Below are 19,510 nucleotides of genomic sequence, written 5' to 3'. Positions count from 1 at the left end.
CCTTCTTTGACATCCATAGTGGATTCATCGCTGTCATCTGTCCTGTGCAGACAACAGCTCTCTGCTACAGTCCCGTCTGTTGGGGAATGCTCTGCATTGTCCTTGCATTCCCAGAAATGACACCCTGCCCATCCACAGTACACGCATTTTGAAGTTTTTCCAGGATCAGAACCCCTAACCAGATCTGTGCTGGTCCTAACCACCCCCCATAAGGAGTCACCAGCTCATTCCATAGAAGCAGAGACTATGAAGCACGCTGTACAGACAGAGAGAAAGGTTGCTTTATGTTTGAGAAGTCTTGTCATCCCTAAGGGATCTAACCAGGCCTACTCCAGCTGTATGACTTTGTTAATCCAGTCTACAAATACCGACACACGTGTGAAGATAGCTGGCCAGCGGGGCCGTGCACATACTCTATTAGGGATTATAAGTCCCTCTAGGACCCAGCAGTCATGGGTATAGCAGGCAAGTGGTCCCCCGTAGTCACCCTGGCAGGTAGGAGAACTGGTGAGGGCTCTGGACTTTGGCAGTGACTAGCCTCCCCCCAACTCCCATCTTCTTGGTCATCAAATGTACAATTGCAGCTCCCAAGCCTGGCCCAGGAGCTCTCCACTGACCTCACAAGCCCCTGTGGGGACCAGCAGTCCCTCAGTGCACATCTCACTCTCTTGTACGTGTCCTCGGTGCTTCACGTTACAGTCTTGGTTGGAGATGACCTTCATCGAGGCCACGTGAAGGACTGTGTTATTGCTTGTACCTGGAGTGAGGAGGATGGTAAGGAGAGGCCCTCAGTCAAAACCAGTGCTGGGCTGCCCAGTGTGGAATAATCTGTCTATGCACTGTGCTTACCTTTGGATTCACCCCAGCCTGCAATCTCACACGTGGTTCCTGGAGGTACCACATACTGCTCAGGAGGCAGACAAATCAGGGCCACATGATGGTTCAGAGTCACAGGTCTTTAGCAGGAATGGGGATATTCAGGACCTATGACCACAGGGCCAGCCCCACCTCACACCCTCTTGACTTGTCCACCTACCTCTCCAGCTTGAGCAGAACAAGCTGGGAGCCTGCAGGTCCGCAAACTGCCTTAGCCACTGGGACCTTCTGCAGGTTTGCCTCTCCAGGCTGTGGGTTCTGGTTGATCGTACCCAGCCATACCTCGTATCCTGCGAGAGGCTCATGACTGGGAGAAAGGTACTCTGCTAGACCATTCTTGGCTCCTAGTCAGCTCTCCCAACAGCTTTGCTTGTTGGCTTTTCTGGGGAAAGTGGCTGGGGTGGTGGGGGCAGTGGCAGGAAGAGGGGGAACGAGGTAAGCGAGGAGACCCGGTCCTTAAGCCCAAGGGAGGCTCACCATGACCAGACGCATTGCCGAGCAGTCAGTACCCACTGCTCCTTCACTAGGGACCCGCCACAGAAATGCTGGCCCTGTCTAGAGGGGTAGATTAGGAGAAGCAACAGTGAGTCCTGGGACACATACTAGACCTGCCGTTTTGGCAAGGACCTCTGGGTGCAGGACCAGGCATCCATCCTTCCCTGGTACAACCCCAATGTTTACAGCCTCAGGCCCTTTTTATTATTTTTTTGACAAAACATTTTATTTTTAAAACTGTTTTTAAAAAACTGTTGAGCCTGTAAATTGTCTTTTTTTAAAAAAAAAAATTCATTTACATTCCAACCACAGTTCCCTCCCACCCCTCTCCTTCCCCCTCAGCTCCTTTCCTCACCGGTTCCTCAAGCTGACTGTCCATGGTGAGGTCCCAGGATGGCCCCCCACCACACGAAGTTTGTTGCTCTTGTCAAGTCTCTTGCCACACTTGTCAAACTGCACCTGGTCTGGGGGACGGATGGGGGTGATGAAATCCTCAATGCGGGTCAGAGTCAAAGAAGCTGTTCCCACAACTGGCCAAGCCCGTACCTGGGGGGTCCAGGATGGATGGTGGCTGGTCATCATCTAGAAGACCAAGTTCATTCAGGTTAAGGGAGCCGGTCTTCGGAGGTGAAACCCAGCCAAGGGGAAGCGTCTTCAGCACTTACCACAGCGTTGTAGGGCACAGTAGTCAAACAGGGTTGCTGGATCCAAAGTATAGCACCAGGGCCCATGGCTGTCTCCGTCTGGGTTCCGGCAGAAGTTGGCCTCCAATCCCGCCTGCGGTGCTGAGGTGGGTGTGAATCTAGGGATTGGTCCATAGCAGGCCAGTCAGGTCCACTTCGGGCTCACATATGAGAAGCCAAGGCATTTTCCCCTAGAGTTAGGGTCCAATCTGGGTTGTGGGCTCACACTCACTGCGGCTTGTGTGGTGTCTCCGCGGACCAGTGCTGGCACTGAACACCCTTGCGGGTCTTGTTGACCAAGCCGCGATACTGTTCACCTGAGCCGTGGTAGCAGCCTGTGGTGGGCAGGCAAGGGCAGCGGTCAGCCCCAGGGTCGGTTCCCGGTTCCTGGCCTGGCTCTGTACCTCCTGCTCCAGCCTCACCCTCTGGCACCACTTCCTCTGTACAGCGCGGGATCTGGTAGCAAAACGCCACTCGCAAACCAGGTCGAGATGTGAAGCACCAAGGCGCCTCGGAGCCATCAGGATTCCGGCAGAAATTCTCCCGAAGGTCCCTGAACAGGCACTTCCCTTATGGTGGGTGGAGTTCCACCTAGCCCGCCAGCCAACCCACAGCAGGCTGGAACCGGATGACTCCGCCCCCAGGTAGCACCTTCCCATAAGCTCCGCCCCCACCCACAGGCGCACTCTCCTCTATGCTCCAATCTGTCACCTCACTTGCAAGCATATTTCTCCGGCACAAAGCGGTGCTGGTGTGGGCTCTGTGCATCCCACCGCTGGCAGGGCACACCCGCAGAAGTGGTGTTGGTTGTGCCTCGATAGTCTTCGCCTTTCCCGCGGAAGCAGTTAAAAGTCTTGCCCTTGCTGCGCCGGTGTGACTTGGATGCTTTGGTGGTCAGTGGCAGGTTGGGCCCTGTACGAAAGCTGCAATTGGAGCTACGCTTGCCTGGCGAGGGTGTCTGATACTCAGCAGGCTGTGCTCTCTACACACGTTTAACTTTTAGTACCCCCCCGCCCCCCCCCGTTGAGCCACGCCCGCCACTTTTTGCCAAGTTGTCCTGTCCCTGCAGCCTACCGCAACTGGGAAGGTCGCAGAATTCTCGTTGGATATTCGGGTCTGTGGTGTAGCACCAGGGCCGCTCAGATCCGTCCGGATTACGGCAATAGTTGTCATTCAGAGCTTTGTCAAGGAACCTGGGGGTAGTAACAAGACTCTGGGACTCAGGCCCCTCCGCAGTAGGGTTGAGACCCATCCTCAGAATAAGGATTCTGCCTACATACTTGTCAGGCTGGAAAGGGTGCGAGTGAGGGTGTTGCAGGTCCCAGCGTTGACACTCGCGACCTGACTCTGTAACGTCTACCTGGCCACGGTAATCCTCCCCGTTGCACGAAACACAAACAGCTGTAAACATAGGGCCAGTGTGTTTCTGGGTGGGAGCAGGTCTGCCGCTCCCTCCCTAGTTTTGACCCCAGCTCCTTACCGTCCCTGCAGGACTTGATGCCGCAGGTCTGGAACCGCACGCTGCCGCTTGTTGTATAGCACCAGGGACCTCTAGAGTCCCTGTCGGGATTTCGGCAGAAGTTCTCTTCCAGGCCATTCTTCGGTGTGGGCCTATACCTGTAGGCAGAGAACCTCACTGCATTGCATGCTGGGGGAAGTCTGCCTCAGGACCAGCAACAATGTATCTGTCTCACTTGTGGTCATTGGGGAACCTGCGGTTCCAGGCTTGGCAGGGCAGGCCATCAACTGTCCTGGCCACAGTGCCTCGGTAGCTGACCCCGTTGTCCATAATGCAGGTTCGTACATAGTCTGGAAACAAGAGAGAGATCAGCAGGGGCTGAGGCTTCACACACACCCCCCCCATTGCTCACCCTGTTTCACTCCACTCCCACTTGCCTTTCTTCTGGAAAAGATCACACAGACTTGACTGGTGGAGCTGTGTGTGGGGCGAGTACTCAGTCCACGGAAGCAACTGGCAACCATGGCTACTCAGGTTGTAGTGGAAGGCTCTGGGCAGCAGCGGACACAAGCTTAATGGGTAACCCAGAGTCTCATACCACCCCCCATAGCTAGGCGACTTAGCCACTCACCGACAGTCCAGAAGGGGCCCACAGCGCCTTGCACACTCCTCCGCATCTGCCACATCCTCCTGCCATGGTCCTGGGGCCACTGTATGCAGGAGGTTCTTTAACTCCATGCCCCGGAGCAGCTGGAAGTCATTCAATGGTGAGCGTTGCCCTGAGGGATGGGCATGGGGAAATGGCTGGCATATCAGTACAAGTATCGTAACACGTTCCATGCTTTATTCATTTAGGGGCTCAAATACAAGGTCTTTTGTGTGGACCTTGTGTGTATTTTCAAGGGCCAACCTAACCCCCCTACATCCACTGAGTCAGGGAGGCAGGCCTGGACACAGTGATTATAGCTAGTCTGTAAGCCTGGCAAGGAGCTCAGGTCTGACACTTGCCTGTCTCATCCCTCAAATGACAATGCTTGTACTCAAAGTGAAGATACTATCTAGGGAAGACTGCATCTCCAGCATTCTGACTTCCAAGTCTGGGCTCTCAGCCATGTTAGCTATAGGTTAGGCCTAGGAGCCACGCCTTCTGTGTCAGCCAGCTCTGTGGTCCCAGGTCTGTCTCATTGTTTCAGCATGCGTTCTAATGGAGGCCTGAGCAGTGTAGATTTGAATTTCCAGGCCTTCTCAGCTCTGCTCAGCAGGCCAAGGTCACTAACCCCTGCCCAACAGAAAAGTAAACTCTTGACGAGAATATTCATAGGGGCCTGGGGCGGACTCTCCGAAAGGCAAACAGGGATCAGGGTGGGCGACACTCACCAAGAGCCCTTGGACACCGTGTCAGAAGCAGCAAAAGGGGAAACCACCCCGTACTCATAGCTGGAGGCTGCACTGTGACCCACCACAGCCCCATCCCGGAAATTGTGAAATGCGTCCCTAGAGGATTGGGTGACTCTGGCTCCACGCCCCCTCTCTGAACCTGTTTGGGCTTGACTGACACAGGGTGATCATTGCTAGGTGGGGGTCAGGCCTCAGGCCCTTAGGTCAAGGGCACAGGCCTTTCTAATACAGCTAGATTCCCAAGAGTCCTCTCCAGTTAGAGGACAGGAGGGTTCTGTGCGGACACATTGGGCATTCCTGAGGCAGAACCCCCCCCCCCCCCCCCCTATGCAGTCCCCACCACAGCCAAGACTACTCCATTGGTCCCTTAGGTAGCTTGTTGTCACTGCAGCTGCTCCAGGAACTACGCGGAAGTCCGTGCGCCTGCCTCCCTACAGAGGTGTGCTGGTCACAGTAGTCCGACCATGCAGGTGATTACGTTTCCAAAGCTAAACACTGAATTTTTCACTTACACTGCCACATTTCGAGAGTTCAGGGACTACAGTGGCTGTACTAGACTGCGAGGCACAGGTGTGCCACCCATTATCACCGCCGTCATCTCTATATGCCCAAAGACCCTGCTAGCAGGAGCTGCCAAGATTTCCCAGCCTCTGTAGTATACTTTTCCGGGCCTCAGTTTCTCCCTGTAAAGTGAGGAACACTGTTTCTCAACCCTAACGCTGCCTCTCCTCATCCAAACCGCCTTATCAGTTGAGTCCCGGCTGTAGGCTGGTCAGCCCACACCCCTAGCAACAGATCCTAGGAACACACGCCGCCGCCTGTCAGAAGTGTCATTCCAGGTAAGGTGAGCAAACCCTCTCATTGGATCTGGTGCAGGGAGGGGTGTGCGCGGGTGTGACAGGTAGCAAATTTGCTGACAGAAGGTGCCTTTTCAGGTGTCTTAGGTTGCATGTGGGTCAGGCTTCCAAGCAAGGTAGGCGTTGAGACAGGTGACTTAGGGACCAATTAGAATATAGTCCCCTGCTTCGGTTGGACTAGGGAAGGCGGGGTTCGGAAACAGTTGGTCCGTCAGGCGAAACAGAGGTGAATACCTCGGTGGGAGGGTGGGAGTCGGGGAGTGTTTTCAGGTGCCAAGGGCCTGTTGAGGTCTGTGCATATGCGCGTGCGCGGCTGGAGGAGCGGCGCGCGAGCGGGCACGCGGTTTGGCCCTGGACGGGTGCCGTAGCCGAAAAGCTGGGCGGATGTTGTGAGCCGGTCGCGGAGGCTGAGGCTGGGGGTGAGTGAGAGGCCGCCTGGCTGTGAGCCGGGCGGGTCCGGTGGCTTCCCTCGAGGCCCCGGGCCGATCCAGTGCGACAGTGCTTGCCGCTGGGGGTGCCGAGGCCTGCAGTGTAGGACTCCCCGCGAGAGCTCGCCTGACAGGTCCTCCGGAGCTTGGGGCCAGGCGGAGGCGACCTGGGGAAGCATGCGCTGCCCTTGGCGTCCTTGGCCACTCAGACCTAGTCGGTTCAGTTCCGAGCCTGAATCTCTTAAGGGCGACAAGGGAGCCCCGGGGCAGGCGCAGGTTCCGCCTCTAAATCCTCTACACCTGAACCCCAGAATGAGTGTCTGAAAGGCTGGCTTCCCGTTCTTAATAACTGTGTCCAGTAAGTCCTGCAACTGTTCCGACATAGGGGGGACCGGTTGTGGTGTCCATCGAGGGTCTCCGTAGGGAGGCACGGCAGCAGAATCACCTTCCCGAGCCTGATGCAGGCAGGCAAGGGTTTGTGGCGGGAGCTGAGGGCCTGTTTGGGGTGCGGTAAGAGTGGGCTGCAGAAAAGAAATGGCTGGCTCAGGCAGTGACTAAAGGCTAATAAAGTTTGTGGGCCGGTGGTGATGGCACACCTGTGCCTTGCAGTTTGCAGTCCCGTGTGGTCGCTGAACTCTTGAAACTGAAAGTTTCAGTTTTTAACTTTGTAAAAACTACTCTTGTCTCCTGACTACAGTGTTGTGCAGCACACCTCTAGAGTGAGGCAGGCATCGGGGAGTGGGTGTAGTTTCTGGAGCAGCTGCAGCCACGTAAGGGCTAGATAGACCGTGGCAGGAAGGCCTATGGCGTGATCTTAGCTAGAGTGGTGATTGCATAGGGTAGAAGGCTTGGGGGTGGGGCACAAGAAAGCTAATGAGACCGTAGATAAGAAAAAAGAGGCAACTTGGGCTAAACAAGGTATCTCTTACCTCTTACTCTGGGGGAGTAAGAGGGACTTGTGGCCACAGGTGGTCTATACTTGAGGGAATGTGGTATAGGGTCTTGTCTTCTGAATATGAGCTGGATTCCTTGACTAAGGTGGATATAGGAGTTTTTACTTTAGGCCACCTCACTTTGGACATGTTGATATGATTTTCCCAGAGCCAAGGCCTGGTCTCTGTTAGGTCCTGCATGGGGCACTGAGACAGTGTGGGACACAGTATCCCTGGCATCAGCCTAGATCTCATCTACCATTGCTGTGTGGAAAGCTGGGAGCCCGTGCTTACCCTGGCCCTAGGTTAGTATGTGTGTGAATGTGTACGGTTCAGTCTCACCGGCTCCCAAGCCTTCCTCCCATTGCAGGACTGAGGTCTGTGTGGGCCTTTGACTAGCCTGGAGTAGACACACTCTGCATCTGGCTCAGCCTCTAGGACCACTGGCTGCCCATGAGTGATGAAGGATGGCATCCAAGGGGGCTGGCATGTCTTTTCCCAGAAAGAGCTATAGACTGACTTCAGATGCTGAGAAGTCCAGGGTCACAGGTAAGGGCTGGCAGGGAGGGTGCAGTTTGTATTGGGGGAAGGAGAAGGAAGGGAAACTGCAGCAAGGGCCCAGGTCCCCCGAAACTTGGGCCTTCTAATACGCCTTGTTCCTGTGACTGGCTCTTCACCAGCACCCACGGAGCCATGCCCCCAGTGTGGTTGCTCTGCTGACCCTTGGGCTGGCCAAAGGCTAGCTGTCTGTGGGGTCAGTAGGGACCAAGAGCTGTTCTGATCACCTACCTCTTTCCTCTCTTCTGATCTGTAACCCAGGCATTGTGCAGGAGAAATTACTGAATGACTACCTGTACCGTATCTTTTCCTCTCCTGACCGTGGGCCCCCTGCAGCCACCAGCAGGTATGGTTGGGTGTGTAGCCCCGTCCTCTTTGTTGGGCCGGATCAGAGACTCGTTATGGGGAAGGGCAGTCTGTCTTACTTCTGTTCTCACTCTACTCCCTGCTGTGAGACCTGCGCCTCCTGTCTGCTCTCTGGACTCTGTTCCTCTCTCCTTCTGAGGAGGGCCCAGAGAAGGAAGGATTTGTGTGCACCAGTATCTGGCCTTATGTATATGTCCCTGGCCATTTGTGCCTCTTCCTGAACTTAACATAGTAGAAACCTCAGCTGGATACACTTGTGTTCAACCTGCGTAAAAGTTACAAGTAGCAGAAACTTCAAAACAAATAGAAGCAACACCCCTGTTCTGTTGTTAGTTAGATGTAACTATTTGAATGTGATCCCTTTCTGGTTTCTTTATCTCACAATGTACATAGTTCAGATTCTACAGAATATCAGACTTTAAAAAAAACCTGAGCCCTTATGGAAAAGTGTTCCAGAGGGTGGTGGCTCAGGAATGTAACCCCAACATTTGGGGATGCTAAAAAGCAGGAGGACCCAGGTTAAAGACTGATCTATAAGAGGAGAGGAAACACTGTTTTTCTTATTATTGTGTAATAATTGAAACAAAGTAAACAACATGCTTTTTTAAACGTTCAAGATGACAAGTTGCAGCCTGCTGATGGTGGCACTCGCCTTTAGTTCCAGCACCCTGAAGGCAGAGGCAGGTGGATCTCTGTGAGTTCGAGGCCAACCTGGTCTACAAGAGCTAGTTCCAGGACAGGCTCCAAAGCTACAGAGAAACCCTGTCTTGAAGAACCAAAAAAAAAAAAAAAAAAGGAAAAAAGACAAGTTGCTTTTGTTTTCGTTTTTGATATTGGTCTCCCTGTGTAAGACAGGTTGGCCTGGAACTCTCAATTTAGGCCAAGTGCCCTGGAGCTTGGGGAGGGGGGAGGAGGAGGGTTCTTGCCTCTACCACCTAAGTATTCAGATTACAGTGCCCCACATCCGTAGCGCCACTAGGCCCCCTGCACCTTTTCTTTCTTTTTCTTTTTGGTGTGTGTTTGGGGGCTTGTGCTTGCCACTTTTGCAAGTCAGAGGACAATTTGGGATTGAACTCAGGCCGGTCTCAAACTCAGACCTTCCTGCCAAGTTCTGGGACTAATGGCACAGCTACGTACAATGTGTCATCTTGATCCTGTCCACCCCCAACTTTCCCCTTGCACTCTTCTTGGAAAACCCCAGTTTTGTTTTTCTACTTTCTTTTTTTTCTCTCTTTCTCTCCTTTTTTTTTTTTTTTCTTTTTTGAGACAGGGTTTCTCTGTGTAGCCCTGACTGTTCTGGAACTCCTTCTGTAGACCAGGCTGGCCTCGAACTCAAGATTTCACCTGCCTCCGCCTCCCAAGTGCTAGGATTAAAAGTGTGCACCACCACCCAGCAGGCTCAGCTTTTTAAAATAGCAGGTGTGTGTGTGTAAAGCCTGTGAAACAATCACTAGCATCAAACTAATAAACATATTCTTCACTTCTAAATGTTTATGGAAATTAGCTTTTATTTTTTGAGGCAGGTTCTCTCTATGTAGCTCTAGATGTCTTGGAACCCACTGTGTAGACCAATCACTCTGTAGACCAGGCTGGCCTTGAACTCACAGAGATCTGCCTGCTTCTGGCCAGCTCTAGAATTCTATTTTTATCATCATGTTTATTCCATGAACATTTTTCCATATTCTAAATTGATTTTTTAAAATTATTTATTTATTATGTATACAATATTCTATCTGCATGGATGCCTGCAGGCCAGAAGAATTGCACCAGACCTCATTACAGATGGTTGCTGGGAATTGAACTCAGGACCTTTGGAGAAGCAGGCAATGCTCTTAACTACTGAGCCATCTCTCCAGCCCCCTTCTGAATTGAGTTTGGTGGACATCTTTTAGGGCCAGAGTCTTCTATGGCCACTACCACTGTGCTCATTTTGGAGGTGCTTTTGCTTGTGTAAATATGCTGCAAGCGTGCCCAGGGATGGCTAAATTATTTGACCTGCAACTACTTCTTTTTTTTAAGATAAGTGATTTTTGTGGGGCAGTGGTAGCGTACACCTTTCATTTCAGCAATTGGAAGGCAAACTCTGAGTTCGAGGCCAGCCTGGTCTACAAGGTAGGTTCCAGGACAGCCAAGAAACCCTGTCCAGAGGAAAAAAAATGTTGATTTTGATGCATTGCCCAGGCTGTTCCCAAATTGATAGGCTTCCTACCTTCGCTCCAAGTGATGGGAATACAGGCACCGTGCCTATACTGCAATCTCTTTTAAGACTATTGCCAGCCTAATTTATTTATGGGGTTATGTATGTTTTTCCTACCCTGAAGCATGGATTTCCCTACCTGTGTGTTCCCTGGACCACGTGGCTGTTCCACTTTACAATCTCTACTCTTTGGGAAGCCCAGAAGACAGCCTTATTACTGTTCTATATAAGTAGCAGGGTGGTCAGCAAGCTCCTGCTTCTGAAGGGCTCCTATCTGCCTTCACTCTCGACATGATCCTGGCTTCTTCCTAGGGCCCTCTGACTCCTACTCCATGTGACCACTAACAGATGCTACTGCTAGTGCTGTGGCCACAGGAGGCAGGGCCATCAGTCACTTGGTTGTGGAGATGTAGAATTCTAGGCTGGCACCTGGGAAATCCCAGAAATGGCAGCCAGGGTTTACCTCAGAGGAGTCTATCTCGGCAGCTGCTATGTATTGTGTGCTGTTGCCATAGGCACAGAGCATACACCTCCTAAATTGTGGGCCTGCAAGGATGGCTTTTGAGGAGACTTCCTTTAGCCTTTGGACTATTGGGCTATTCAGACATAGGGTTGCCTTCAGTCTTTCTTGTTACTGGCTAGGTTAACTGTGTTGCTGGCTCCGGACGTTGGCCTAGGGTTCAGCAAGGGTGAGGAGGGGCCTCTGTATATATCCACCTCCTGCAGTTTGGATTCAACCCTGAGGTACAGTAGGGAAGTGTGTGGTCTGTGAACCTGGGTCAGAGCTACCTGCTGGGAGTTGGTGCTTTGGCTCACCTGACCCTTCCAGAGCTTGCTGTTAGAAAAGGAAAGCAGGTACTGAGATTAGGGAAGAACAGGTGCCAGTCTGTGAACTGGATCCAGATGGGCGGCAGACCTCTGCTCTGCCAAGTCCTGCTTGTTGTTAATACACTATTCTTAGGAGCTGAGCTCAGGTCAGGTCTCCCTCCCTCCCCCTCAAACACCAGGGTCTTGCTGTGTGGCCCTGTCTGGTCTCAAACTTGAAATTCTCCTGATTCAGCCTTCTGGGTACTGGAATTAAAGGTGTGTGCAAGCATGCCCAGCCTGATAGGTCCTTTGAGCTCGGGACACATGTGCTGAGAAGATTAGGCAGCTGCCGAAACTTGCCCCACCCTTTTAGCTGCAAAAGATTGTGGGCAGATGGGGCATGTATTCTGATGAACATCCAAAGACAGGAAGGTATAGGAGAGGGCAGGCCAGCCCTCTGAGGGCTGGCCCTTTGTAATGCCAGGGCATGTCTGACCAACATGTCTCCCTTGGCTGAATAGTAGGGAGGGTTGCTGCCAAAAGAACCGTAGGTTTAGGGTTAAGGACTAGATTAGATAACCCTGGTGCTGGCCCACGTGGCAGCTGGCATTCCTCCCAGCCTCATCTTCTCAGCCACAATCAGCACAGATGCATCTGAGAGAATGTAGGTGAAGAGTGACTTGGGAGCACGTGCTTTCGTGGGAATCGTCACAGCGTGGCATACAGCTAGTTTATTTTTCCTTTTTGTTGTGATTATTGTTGTGTTTGTTTATAGATAAGGAAATTACAACTTAGAGGGCTGGTGTGTGTGTGTGTGTGTGTGTGTAGTGTGTGTGTAGTGTTTATGTGTGCAAGCGTGCACACACATGCACTTGGAAGCACAGGAGCATGTGGGGCATGTGGAGGTCAGAGGACAAACTTCTGAGTCACTCCTTAGATACTGTCCTCTTTTTGTTTGTTTTGAGGCAGGGTCTCTTACTGGCCAGGACCTTGCTAAGTGGGCTAGTTGGCTCACCAGTGAGACCCAGGGATCCATCCTCCTGTATCCTCTTTCCCAGTGCCAAACAGTGCTGAAACTATACACACATGTCATAACACCCAACTTTTTTTTTTCTTACTTGGGTGCTTGCTCTGGTCCTTTTGGTTGCCAGACAAGTTCTTTCCTGACCATGCTATCTCCCCAGCCTGAGGCTGCTGAGTTCTGCTTTTTAAACAGTCCTAGGATACGGTGCTTATAGGTTTTAGCTTAGCGGCTAATCCCATCTTCAGCTCTTAGAGTTAGCTCCTGCCAGCTTACAGAGTCTAGATCCAGGTGAGCCCTTCCTCCAGAGCTTAACCAGCCACCGGACAGGGCTCAGGGTGATTGAAGTTTGGCTGATCTCAAGGCTTGTGGGCCCCCAGCATCCTCTCACTCTCCAGGAAACCCCTGAACTTCCATAACCTGCCAGAGCACGTGGACCAGCTGCTCCAGGTGGACTGTGAAGACGAGGAGAGCCAGGGTACGAGGCATTCTTTGGAGTGGGTGTGCAATTACGGTGCCAAGTCCTGGGGTTCTCTGCTGAACTCACATCTCCCGTGTCTGTAAGCGCCTCTGCCCTCCTGATCTCACACATCTCCCCTTCTCAGGACAAGTTGAAGGGCGACTTGGGCCATCTACCGTGGTCCTAGACCACACAGGAGGCTTTGAGGGGCTTCTCCTCGTGGATGATGACCTCCTGGGGGTGAGTGAGCATGTGTTGTGGGCCCCTAGTTGAGCCCCAAACTCTCCTCTGTGTCCATCCTCATGGAGCTAGCCATACACTCCTTTTGACACTGCTGCAGACCATGGTGTCCTCAGCCCTTAGCCTTCCTGCCACAGTTCTGAAACCTTGGTGCAGTCACTACCTCAACCCCTCTCAGCAAAGCCCTGGTTCCATCATGCCTCTATCCCAGAAGCTCTTGACAGTCTCTCCTGTCTCAGCCAGACACAGTGCAGTGTTAGCCCTGATAAACTTGTGCCACCAATGTTAACTCAGCTGGGGACAAAAACATTACTTTTTTCTCTATCCAGGTGATTGGACACAGCAACTTCGGCACTATCCGTTCTACCACATGTGTGTACAAAGGTGAGCTCACGTTCCACTGAGGCTCGGAGAGTTGGGAGGAAACTGAGGCAAGAGGCAGTCTTCATTCACTGGCCTACCTCTGCTCTTCCTAGGGAAGTGGGTCTACGAGGTGCTCATCTCCTCCCAGGGTCTCATGCAGATCGGCTGGTGCACCATCAACTGCCGCTTTAACCAGGAGGTACACACACGGGAAGGGCTTTCCCAGAGAGGTCTGTGTTGCGGGCATCCTCAGAGCAGGAGCCTGACCTGAGTTGCCCACTAAAGATGGAATATGCTGCATTCTACTCGAGGACACCTGGTATAGAACCCTTGCAAACACGTCACACCCTTCTCTAGAGTCATGTGGGCACTAGATTAGCAACTGGTGGGCTCTGGCCTGCCCTTACCCATCATCCCCAGACCTCACAAGCAGTTTCTTCCTAGGAAGGGGTGGGAGATACACATAACTCTTACGCCTATGACGGGAACCGGGTGCGCAAATGGAACGTGACCACAACAAATTATGGCAAGGTGAGGGCTGGGCTTCCGTGGATCACCAACCCCATAACCACCCCATTGTTTGTGGTCTAGAGCCACAGGCTAACTACGAAGGACTTTAGATACCAGGGAAGGGTCTGGGGGTTTGGAGCCCCCTGTCTCCCTGTGGTCAGTCTTCCCTGGGTGGTCCTAGTAATGCACCTGGGATGTGGATTGGGCAGGCAGCTGTGCTTCTTCGTGTCTGTAAAGCTTCCTTCTGTGGCAGGCATGGGCAGCGGGGGACATCGTGAGCTGCCTCATTGATCTGGATGATGGTACTCTATCCTTTTGCCTGTGAGTCTCCTATCTTTATAGACCTGGCCAGACTGCTCCCTCTAAGGGAGCCAGGCCAAGTTCAGTAGACCAAGGGTGGGCAACCATACCCTTCCTAGCATTGGCTTACAGACCTACCCTTTCCTCTCCAGGAATGGTGTGTCGCTGGGCACCGCCTTCGAGAACCTGTCCAGGGGCCTAGGAATGGCCTACTTCCCAGCCATCAGCCTGTCATTCAAGGAGTCTGTGGCATTCAACTTCGGCAGCCGTCCTTTGCGATATCATTTTGGGAATATGATTGTGGGTGGCTTGGCATCTAAAATGAGGGTCTCCTTACCCAGGAGCACTGTGGGCTGGTGGCAAGCCTAGTTGCTGCAGTATGCACACAAGATGCAGCTTAGTTAGGTTGGTCCAAGGACAAAAGTCCTTTTAAGGTGGGTGCCATTGTCTTCATTGAGCAGATGAAGAGCGTGAAGTGACAAAAGAGTTTTTACCCCTCAGATACTGAGCAGGAGAACTGCGATGCAGACTGGGCCCCTGGTTAGGCTCTCGGTGGGAGGGAGGGAAGGAAGGAGGGAGGGAGGGAGGGAGGGAGGGAGGGGGATGTGTCTGAGCTTCAGGTTGCTGGCTTAACTCTGTGGCACCTACCCAGTTGCGGGCTTCCGGCCCCTGCAGGACCCTCCCTTTGCTGACCTGGTGCGGGCACAGAGATTGCTGGGCTGTTTTCAGGCAGTGCTGAGTGTGGAACTGGACCCTGTGGTGAGCAGAGTCTGGGCTGGGGAAGCAAGGATCTTACCCCAGCCCTCCTCCCCTCATGGTCTTCTCCCCCACCTACAGGAAGGGCGGTTGGTGGAGAAGGAGAGCTCTGAGTGGCAGCTGCAAGGACAGCCCACTGTCCTGCTTACCCTGGCCCACATCTTCCATCACTTCGCACCACTTCTGGTGAGACTGCAGGGAGGGGAAGAGGGGGCATGTTAGGTGTGTCTGTGGTAGATACCTGCATCTGCTGGGGCTCACGCGGGATACAGTAACATTAGCTGCCAGGGTTCTGTAAGGCCACAGGCCTCAGACTTTAAGGACAGCATCCTGGGAAAGAGGGTCTTGATGTCACAGGCTGAAGAAATGGTGAGACAAAGCCCTGGAGGGATTGTGGGCCAGCAGGCCAGCAGCTCCTCTTGTTCCTCAGTCAAACTCTGGAAGGGGCTCATCTCTGATAGAATTGCTTGAAAGTCTCAAGACTTGGTGTCCGAGGCCTGCTTCTTCAACATGAGCAGGGGTCTCCTGGGCAGCAGGAGGCCCAACTTTACTAGTGCCTGCCCTTTGGTGTAGCGCAAGGTTTACCTCGTGGAGGCTGTGTTCATGAGCTTCCTGCTGGGGATCATGGAGAAGGGCACGCCTGAGCAGGCACAGTCAGTAGTACACCAGATCTTGGACCTCTTGTGGCTCTTCATGGAGGTAAGACTTCTGACTCCAGGCTCAGGCCAGGCTGTCAGACTCCATCAGAGCAAGGTATGGTAGGGTCCTGGAAGAGGCCCCTGTCATGGCTGCCCTAGCATCTCTTCGTAGGACTATGAGGTACAGGATTGCCTCAAGCAGTTGATGATGTCTCTGCTGCGTCTCTACCGGTTCTCACCGATTGTCCCAGACCTGGGTCTACAGGTGGGAGCATCTGTCCCTGCCCTGAAACCCCCGAGCCTCGCTGCCGATTCTGAGCACCCCTTTCTCCACAGATCCACTACCTGCGCCTCACTATTTCTATCCTGAGACACGAGAAGTCCCGCAAGTTTCTGCTTAGTAACGTCCTGTATCCTCTCGATGCTAGGCAGACCTGCCTTGTAGTGCCCTCCAAGGTCAGCAGAGGGCAGTGTCCACCACTCCAGGAGTCTCTAGGAAGGTTCAGGAGACCACAGCTGAGTCCCCACAGAACTGAGAAGGCAAAGGAGAGGTCTGCAGTTGCCTGGCTGGCTGAACAGGGCTCTTCTCCACTGCAGCTGTGTGTGGAGGTGTGGGAAGGCCCCACGGCCTGCTCTCTTTAGCCTCATCTCTGTACTTTTTCTGAGTGCACAGACAAGGTCTTCTCTGTTTCTCCAGTGTTGTGAGCTGTTTGGGAATCCTAAGCACTGGCCCCCTTAGTCTGGTATCTTTCAGCCTCCAGCACAAACAGTGGGACATATAGGGTCTGAGATGGACCGGCAGGGCCATCCCATCCACCTGTTCCTTTGACAAGTTTTTATCATACCCTTGCTGGGTAGCAGGCTTGCTGATTTGAGAGCCATAAATAGATCTCTCTTGAGGCTCACAACCTAGGAGACAGTTACATGGTGAGATTGGCATCTTTGACGACAGGAGAGCTATGGTGGGTACATCAAGGTAGGCTTCCAAGGTGGGCTCGTGAGGGTATATAGTAGGCTCTTTGGTGAGCCAAGTTCTTCCTTGACAGTTACCAGTTTTGACATGCTCCGGTCAGTGGTCTTCTTTTATATTAAGAGTCCCCTGCGTGTGGAGGAGGCTGGCCTGCAGGAACTCATTCCCACCACCTGGTGGCCCCATCGCTCCAGCAGGGAGGTGGGCAGACCTTGAGCGGGGTGGGAGCTGGCATAGTGAGGGCCTGCCCCAGTGTACCTGGGCACCTGGCACCCAGTACCTGAGGCCTCTTTTACCCTGGTTCCTGAAGTTCTCGGGGTGAGGACTTCCATGTGAAGTAGTCCTGGGTAAGTCAGCCCCCAGGAAACCCTGCTCTCTTCTGTCCTCTGTTCCTGCCCAGGGCAGAGACAGTAAGGAGGCAGAGGAGGAGACCACTGAGGAGCGGCAAAGGAGGAGAGCCTATGAGCGAGGCTGCCAAAGACTCAAGAAGCGCATTGAAGGTCAGCCCTGGCCTCAAGCCTTGGGCCGGGGTGGGATGGAGTTCTGCCTGCTCCCTTTCCTGGGAGCCTAAGGCTGTATTTCCCGCCCCATCCCAGTGGTGGAAGGATTACAGGTCCAGATCCTGAAGCTGCTGTTGGATAATAAGGATGACAATGGGGTAAGTGACCCAGGACTCCTGTGGGAATACCTGGCTGGGGGGGAGGGGGATGCTGTTTCGGGCCCCGAGCCCTAGAGCAGGGGCTGGCTCACATTCCTGTGGTCTTTAAGGTAACTGTGAGCTCAGCATAGCCTCATTTTCCCATTTCTTGAAGGGCGAAGCTTCTAGGTACATTTTTCTGACAAAATTCCGGAAGTTTCTGCAGGAGAATGCCAGTGGCCGGGGGGTAGGTATCCTTCAGGGCGGCCATTGTGGGCTCCTGGCTGTGTTGCAAGGGCTGCAATCTGGGCGTCTGGTGCCTCTGACCTGTCACCTGTGTTGTTCTTGCCGGCTTTTCCTTCTGGGATCCTGGCTCACAGCCTTGGATGAGGAATAAGCTGGACTCTGGCCTGGCACCAATGTATATTTTCTGTCATCTGCCCCCAGAACATGCCCACGCTCTGCCCCCCTGAGTACATGGTCTGCTTCTTACACCGGCTGGTATCTGCCCTGCGCTTCTATTGGGACGAATACAAAGTTTCCAACCCCCGTGCTGCCTTCAGTGAGGGTAAGTGATGCCAGACCCCAGGTTGGCAGAGCTGGTGAACCAGGTCTGCGGTAGCTGCCGGTGGTGGTAGTGAGAGCTGAACCGGATGTGAAGATTACTGGGCCTTTGCCCAGCTAAGTCCATTTCAGGAACCCCCACACTCTGGGACCTTTAGACCTATGTTGACTGGTTACTTGCACAGGCTCCTCCTGCCCGTGACAGGCATTATTCCTTAGTGCTGGTACCTAGATCTCTGTGCAGCCTTTTGTGAAGATGCCTCGGGTGGGTCCTGGGGCTCCTGCATCTGGACAGATAGAGTCCCCAGGAGTCAGTAGGAGATTTAGGCACTCTGGGTTGGGGGATATCCCATAGAGTTTGTCCTTCTGTTCTCTTGAGTAACCAGCTGCCAAGAATTCTCCCCCCACCCCAAGTCCTACAGCTGTTGGCTAACCTAAAACAGCAAGGAGAGAGAGAGAGACAAGGAGCCCTGGGCTCTGGCTCTGCTGTCTGCCTGGGCCGATGGATGACCAAGGTCAGACTGACTGCTGACCCTGCATCCCTGACTCCCTGCAGAGGCTTATGTCCCACCACAGATCTTCTACAATGGCAAGGTGGATTACTTTGACCTTCAGCGCCTTGGGGGCCTCCTGTCACACCTTCGAAAGACCCTAAAAGGTGAGTGGAGGCTGTGGCATTGAACAGCCCTGGCTGCCTCTGAGCCTGCACTGCTGTGGGTGCTGAGCCACCCTTGTCCACTAGAGGGTGCCCAAGTCTTTCCTGTTTAGTCAGGGCTTACTGACCTGCTAGACTGCATTTGACCTCCAGTTTAGCCAGATGTGCCTTCCTTGGGCACTAGAGATAGGCTAGGAAATAGGGCCAGATGGCCGGGCAGTGGTGGCACAGGCCTTTATTTTTATTTTTTAAAAAATATTTATTTATTTATTTATTTATTATGCATACAATATTCTGTCTGTGTGCATGTCTGCAGGCCAGAAGAGGGCACCAGACCTCTTAACAGATGGTTGTGAGCCACCATGTGGTTGCTGGGAATTGAACTCAGGACCTTTGGAAGAACAATGCTCTTAACCACTGAGCCATCTCTCCAACCCCCCCTTTTTTTTAACATCTTTTTTTTTTTTTTTTTTTGTTTTGTTTTTCGAGACAGGGTTTCTCTGTGGTTTTGTAGCCTGTCCTGGAACTAGCTCTTGTAGACCAGGCTGGTCTCGAACTCACAGAGATCCGCCTGCCTCTGCCTCCCGAGTGCTGGGATTAAAGGCGTGCGCCACCACTGCCCTGCCACACAGGCCTTTAATTCCAGCACTTGGACAGGCAGATCTCTGTGAGTTCGAGGCCAGCCTTATCTATAGAGTGAGGTCCAGGACAGCCAGAGAGCTGTTACAGAGAAACCCTGTCATGGAAAAAAAAGGGGGGGGGCAGATGTATTGACACAGGATTTAGTAGCCTGGTAAGGGGTGTGTCAGTACTGTCTGAGCTGCTTTCATTGGTGAGCACAGCTATGGTACAAAGGGCCTTTGGTACTGTGAACCCACGGGTAAGAGTATCAAAATGAGCAGACTGTGGTGGCACACACTGTAAAAAAAACAGCACTCAGGAGGGTAGAGGCAGGTAGATCTCTGTGAGTTCCAGGCCAGCCATGGCTATGCAGTGAGACCTTCCTTTAAAAAACAACAAACAGGGCCCTGGGACAGCAGGCTCAGCAGTTATGAGCACTTATTACTTTTGTTGAGGGCCCGGGATTGAGTGCTGGCATCCACAGGGCAGCTCACAAGAGTCTGTAACTCCAGTTCCAGGGAATCCAGGGCATCTAGGGCATCTCTCTGGATACCAGGCTTGCACATGGTACATGTACAAAACCACTCATACAAGTAAAAATAAATCTAAAAACATTATATTAAAAATAAACAACAACACTGGACATAGTGGCGCACGCCTTTAATCCCAGCACTTGGGAGGTAGAGGCAGGTGGATCTCTGTGAGTCTGAGGCCAGCCT

General features: G+C 52.9%; 2 protein-coding genes across 8 annotated transcripts in view; one reads left to right on the top strand and one right to left on the bottom strand.

Moving 5' to 3' along the window:
• Positions 1-259: 259 nt before the first annotated feature.
• Mst1 (macrophage stimulating 1) lies at positions 260-4,984 on the bottom strand. 2 transcript variants are annotated; one of them, XM_005347885.2, is made up of 18 exons: positions 4,891-4,984; positions 4,145-4,292; positions 3,951-4,063; positions 3,749-3,863; positions 3,535-3,671; positions 3,335-3,455; positions 3,129-3,247; positions 2,771-2,966; positions 2,477-2,607; positions 2,287-2,389; positions 2,037-2,173; positions 1,918-1,953; positions 1,727-1,835; positions 1,354-1,431; positions 1,037-1,183; positions 850-956; positions 618-757; positions 260-488 (listed from the first exon to the last, which is right to left on the bottom strand). In XM_005347885.2, exons 1-18 carry the CDS (start codon positions 4,982-4,984, stop codon positions 327-329), a joined length of 2,193 nt encoding a protein of 730 aa, XP_005347942.2. In that variant the 3' UTR covers positions 260-326. The 2 variants fall into 2 exon arrangements, with proteins under 2 accessions (XP_005347942.2, XP_026635118.1); XM_026779317.1 differs by having other exon boundaries at positions 2,287-2,607.
• A 749-nt stretch (positions 4,985-5,733) lies between these two features.
• Positions 5,734-19,510, top strand: part of Rnf123 (ring finger protein 123) — a 30,734-nt gene continuing 16,957 nt past the window's right edge. The window contains exons 1-22 of one of the 6 annotated variants that reach the window (XM_013346569.2): positions 6,194-6,554; positions 7,298-7,433; positions 7,560-7,677; positions 7,948-8,032; positions 12,476-12,555; positions 12,683-12,777; positions 13,107-13,161; positions 13,254-13,339; positions 13,585-13,671; positions 13,904-13,971; positions 14,103-14,228; positions 14,595-14,709; positions 14,788-14,892; positions 15,280-15,405; positions 15,517-15,609; positions 15,681-15,754; positions 16,398-16,515; positions 16,715-16,814; positions 16,911-16,972; positions 17,127-17,198; positions 17,399-17,519; positions 18,072-18,173. In XM_013346569.2, the coding sequence (XP_013202023.1) occupies positions 7,596-7,677; positions 7,948-8,032; positions 12,476-12,555; positions 12,683-12,777; positions 13,107-13,161; positions 13,254-13,339; positions 13,585-13,671; positions 13,904-13,971; positions 14,103-14,228; positions 14,595-14,709; positions 14,788-14,892; positions 15,280-15,405; positions 15,517-15,609; positions 15,681-15,754; positions 16,398-16,515; positions 16,715-16,814; positions 16,911-16,972; positions 17,127-17,198; positions 17,399-17,519; positions 18,072-18,173 (1,852 nt within the window). In that variant the 5' untranslated portion in view covers positions 6,194-6,554; positions 7,298-7,433; positions 7,560-7,595. The other 5 variants (XM_026779120.1, XM_005347883.2, XM_005347882.2 and 2 more) reach the window with 5 other exon arrangements.

This window comes from Microtus ochrogaster, chromosome 5 (genome assembly GCF_000317375.1).
Source record: "Microtus ochrogaster isolate Prairie Vole_2 chromosome 5, MicOch1.0, whole genome shotgun sequence".
Lineage (NCBI taxonomy): Eukaryota > Metazoa > Chordata > Mammalia > Rodentia > Cricetidae > Microtus > Microtus ochrogaster.
Note: the sequence above shows the minus strand (reverse complement) of the source record. Positions and strands in the feature narration are given on the sequence as shown.

What these genes read in the sequence shown, in the direction of transcription:
- Mst1 (XM_026779317.1), bottom strand. Translation starts at nt 4,984, where the DNA reads ATGGGGCTGTGGTGGGTCACAGTGCAGCCTCCAGCTATGAGTACGGGG. An exon ending in CACCCTTTCCAGCCTGACAA is followed by an intron (nt 3,248 to 3,334) that starts GTATGTAGGCAG and finishes TACTACCCCCAG; the next exon opens with GTTCCTTGACAAAGCTCTGA. An exon ending in CTGCGACCTTCCCAGTTGCG is followed by an intron (nt 2,967 to 3,128) that starts GTAGGCTGCAGG and finishes GCTTTCGTACAG; the next exon opens with GGCCCAACCTGCCACTGACC.